This window comes from Echinococcus granulosus, assembly GCF_000524195.1.
Source record: "Echinococcus granulosus chromosome Unknown EG_S00008, whole genome shotgun sequence".
Classification (NCBI taxonomy): domain Eukaryota; kingdom Metazoa; phylum Platyhelminthes; class Cestoda; order Cyclophyllidea; family Taeniidae; genus Echinococcus; species Echinococcus granulosus.
The window spans coordinates 353793-356699 of record NW_020170388.1 but is presented as its reverse complement, the minus strand read 5'-3'; the positions used below and the strand labels follow the sequence as shown (position 1 = coordinate 356699).

The following is a 2907-nucleotide window of genomic DNA, read 5'->3' as shown; positions in this document are numbered from 1 at the left end:
CCAAAAAGTTGAGAAACTAGCGAAATGGTACAGAAACCATGGCATAGAGCGAAAGCTCCATGCGGAAAATAAGGTGTCCGTGCGATTAAGCACACATCGTCAAACAAATTATCACCTCACTACATCTTACTTAAAGCGAGGAAGCCATTTGTTCTACTGCTTTTTTGCCACTATCAGTTTCAAATAGCCATGTCAGCCCCACAAAAGAAGATTTTCTTTTTGTTTTGGTAAGATTTACACTTAACTTATTACGGTGAGGGTTAATCACAATTTTAAAGAAGAATGGCTAAGCGAATTGTCCCAATTGTGGTTGCATTCTAAGTGTTTACTCAGTTGGAATTAACGTTCTGCCGACTTTCAGTGGCCATTTTACTTCAACAGTATTTAACATAGTCAGAGGCTGTTTAGCGCCCCGAGGTCTTCCTTAGGTCGAAAGTAGTTGAACTGTGCGGGAAGATGTATTACTGACGTACAGATGGACTGAGAGACTACAGGCACGGCCTAGAGGCCATTCCGCAAAGCGGAAGTCTCCGTGTAATCAAAATACCAAGTTAAACCGCGCATCAAGTATTGCAGCTATAACGACTTATCAAGCGTTGATGGATCCTGACACTGCTTAAATCCGTCTTATGCTAGACTCGGTGGCATCCTTCACTCATAACTTCTTCAAAATTCAAGAAGATTTTGGATTAAAGCAGGGTAAAAATTTACTTGGAATAATCGCTTATTAGGCAAAACAGTTCACTTCCATCCCACTACCTCCCAACGGATAGATCTTTGGAGGGCTGTTAACCAAGAGGGTCTAGCAAAAATATCCAATAACAAAACAGTTTCTTCTTCATAAAAGTTATGAATAAGCTCCGTCACACTCATCGCAACTTATGCATTAAAGAAGATTAATATAGATATTAAACCTAGTCAGACTCCATACTGATGAATTTCCCAATTTGTGCGCCCTTTTGGTTGCTGGATTAAACAAGGCAGGAGCCTTCTGTCCTACAAATGTTGGCTCATGTCTACGCAACTGATTCATTAGCAAAGCCCGCTATTACAAACTGTTTTCCATTACAAAAAAAGTGTTTATGGATTTCCATAGGATTTGTAGTCAGAAAAACATGCAACCAGCGGTAAATATCAGGAACTGATGGTAAATAGCCCAATGCAATATTACAAGGTTTGCCAAAGAAAGTTGAGTTGGGGCTCCAGTCTCTTCTAAGTGAATTTTAAAAGATCTCCGTACTTAGGCTTCTTTCTATACTATAATGCTTGGCTACTTTATTGAGCTCTGTATTTGGTTATGAAAGTATCTAAGTCTCCTTGCATTGTACGTCTGCTCAGTGGCATGACCTCTGGGCCATGTTAGTAGCCCCTCAGCCCTTCTGTACGTCGGCAATACATACTCTACCCAAGTATTATATCTTCTTTCACCTTTAGATTTGGTGGAATTACCGAGGTGGATATGAGACGTTGGAATCGAATATCTTCTGCGATGCACATAAATCAAGTGACTGGCGGGGATGGTTGGCGTGGGATGTTATTTTTCCATCACTGACTATATTGTGATGACCGACGCGCGAGGCTGACTAAGGAGAGCGGCGGAGACGAGGCTAAAAAGAAGAAGAGAGGGGCTATGCGGTACTTTGGTTGTTTGTTTAACTCTTCGTTTTGGTTTTGCGGGAACTAAGTCTCCACCCCTATACTTCCGCCGGACGGCATGGCCCTTGGGCCAGTACCTCGTCAATACACACTCTGGCCTGGTGTTATGACTTCCTTCCTCTTCCGGAAAGACTCAGGAGGCTAAATGCGCATATAGGAAAAGGAAAATTATAATTAGACTTAATTCGCAAATAATGAAAATGGGAAGAGAATACGGTCAGAATCGGAATCCGAACGACTTCTTGAATAAGATGGTCAAAAGGAAGAAAACGAATTGTACACTTTAACTTGGACTGCGCTTGATAGTTACTTAGAAAATGTTTTGCTGTTTAATTATTCCTACAGCATTTCCTACATCACGTGGTGTCTAAAAGTCCCAAAACAGAGAAGAATGGAGATGTAAGCTCCTTTGAATTTGCGTCATCGTCTGTGGAAATGATCACTTTAAATTAACTAACTTTTCGGATCATATTTAACGTTTCTTCAGCTGTTAGAAATAAAAACAACTATCTGCCTTTTAGAATAATCAAATGCCATGAGCGAGCATGTTTTTCTGCTCTCGTATGACAGCCAATTCACCTTTTCACCACCACAGTGTTCCCAAATCCAAGTGGTCATCTCTTCAGATCTCAGTGGATCAACGGTAACATCTGAATAGTTTATAAATAACGAAAATGGCAACAAACTTTTAGAGAAACAATTTTGAAGTAAAATTTAATATCGTATTTTCATCAGTCCCATCTGTGGAGCGGCGTTGAGGAGATTGGAAATGAGTGATAGCGGGAGGGGAATTGGAGCAGTGGATAGAGGAGCAACTTTGGATGAGTGAGTGAATCCCATTTTCTCTTCCCCCAAGTGACAGATGCGGTAGAAATTCACAGGACAGCGATAGCAACGATGACATCCACAATCGCAGTCTGAGATGATATGCCCATCACCATGACAAGTGCTAGCTTTTCCAATCCTTCACCTCTTACACGTTTTCAGCGGTCGCATACACTGGCCTCAGCTTTAGGGTGCTGGAGAGTGCTCCTTGCGCAGCCGTGTCTGCCTTTTTATTCATTTTTTCATTTTCCTTCATATTTAGGCGGGATGGAGGAGAGGGGAGGGACAATAAGCAAGACTCCACCCCCTTCCAGGTCAAAGACTCCACAGTCATCATCCCCAGTTTATCTCTCTTAACATTCTACCTCTCTTCAGCTAGACCATCACTTTAGCGACAGCACAGTCACTCAAGTTGAAATGGTGAGG

At 41.8% G+C, this 2907-nt stretch overlaps 2 protein-coding genes across 2 annotated transcripts in view; one reads left to right on the top strand and one right to left on the bottom strand. All coding sequences in view use genetic code 11, as the record gives it.

The window, feature by feature from the left end:
• Window positions 1-873, bottom strand: part of EGR_01937 (hypothetical protein) — a gene marked incomplete at both ends in the record, with an annotated part of 11350 nt that extends 10477 nt beyond the window's left edge. Inside the window, one exon of the mRNA XM_024491186.1 lies at window positions 760-873. Coding sequence (XP_024354329.1) covers window positions 760-873 — 114 coding nt within the window. The remainder of the gene's footprint in view (window positions 1-759) is intronic.
• A 129-nt stretch (window positions 874-1002) lies between these two features.
• The window catches only part of EGR_01936 (hypothetical protein), a gene marked incomplete at both ends in the record, with an annotated part of 2219 nt that continues 314 nt past the window's right edge, over window positions 1003-2907 (top strand). The window contains 3 exons of the mRNA XM_024491185.1: window positions 1003-1127; window positions 1435-1533; window positions 2002-2055. Of these exons, the coding sequence (XP_024354328.1) occupies window positions 1003-1127; window positions 1435-1533; window positions 2002-2055 (278 nt within the window). The remainder of the gene's footprint in view (window positions 1128-1434; window positions 1534-2001; window positions 2056-2907) is intronic.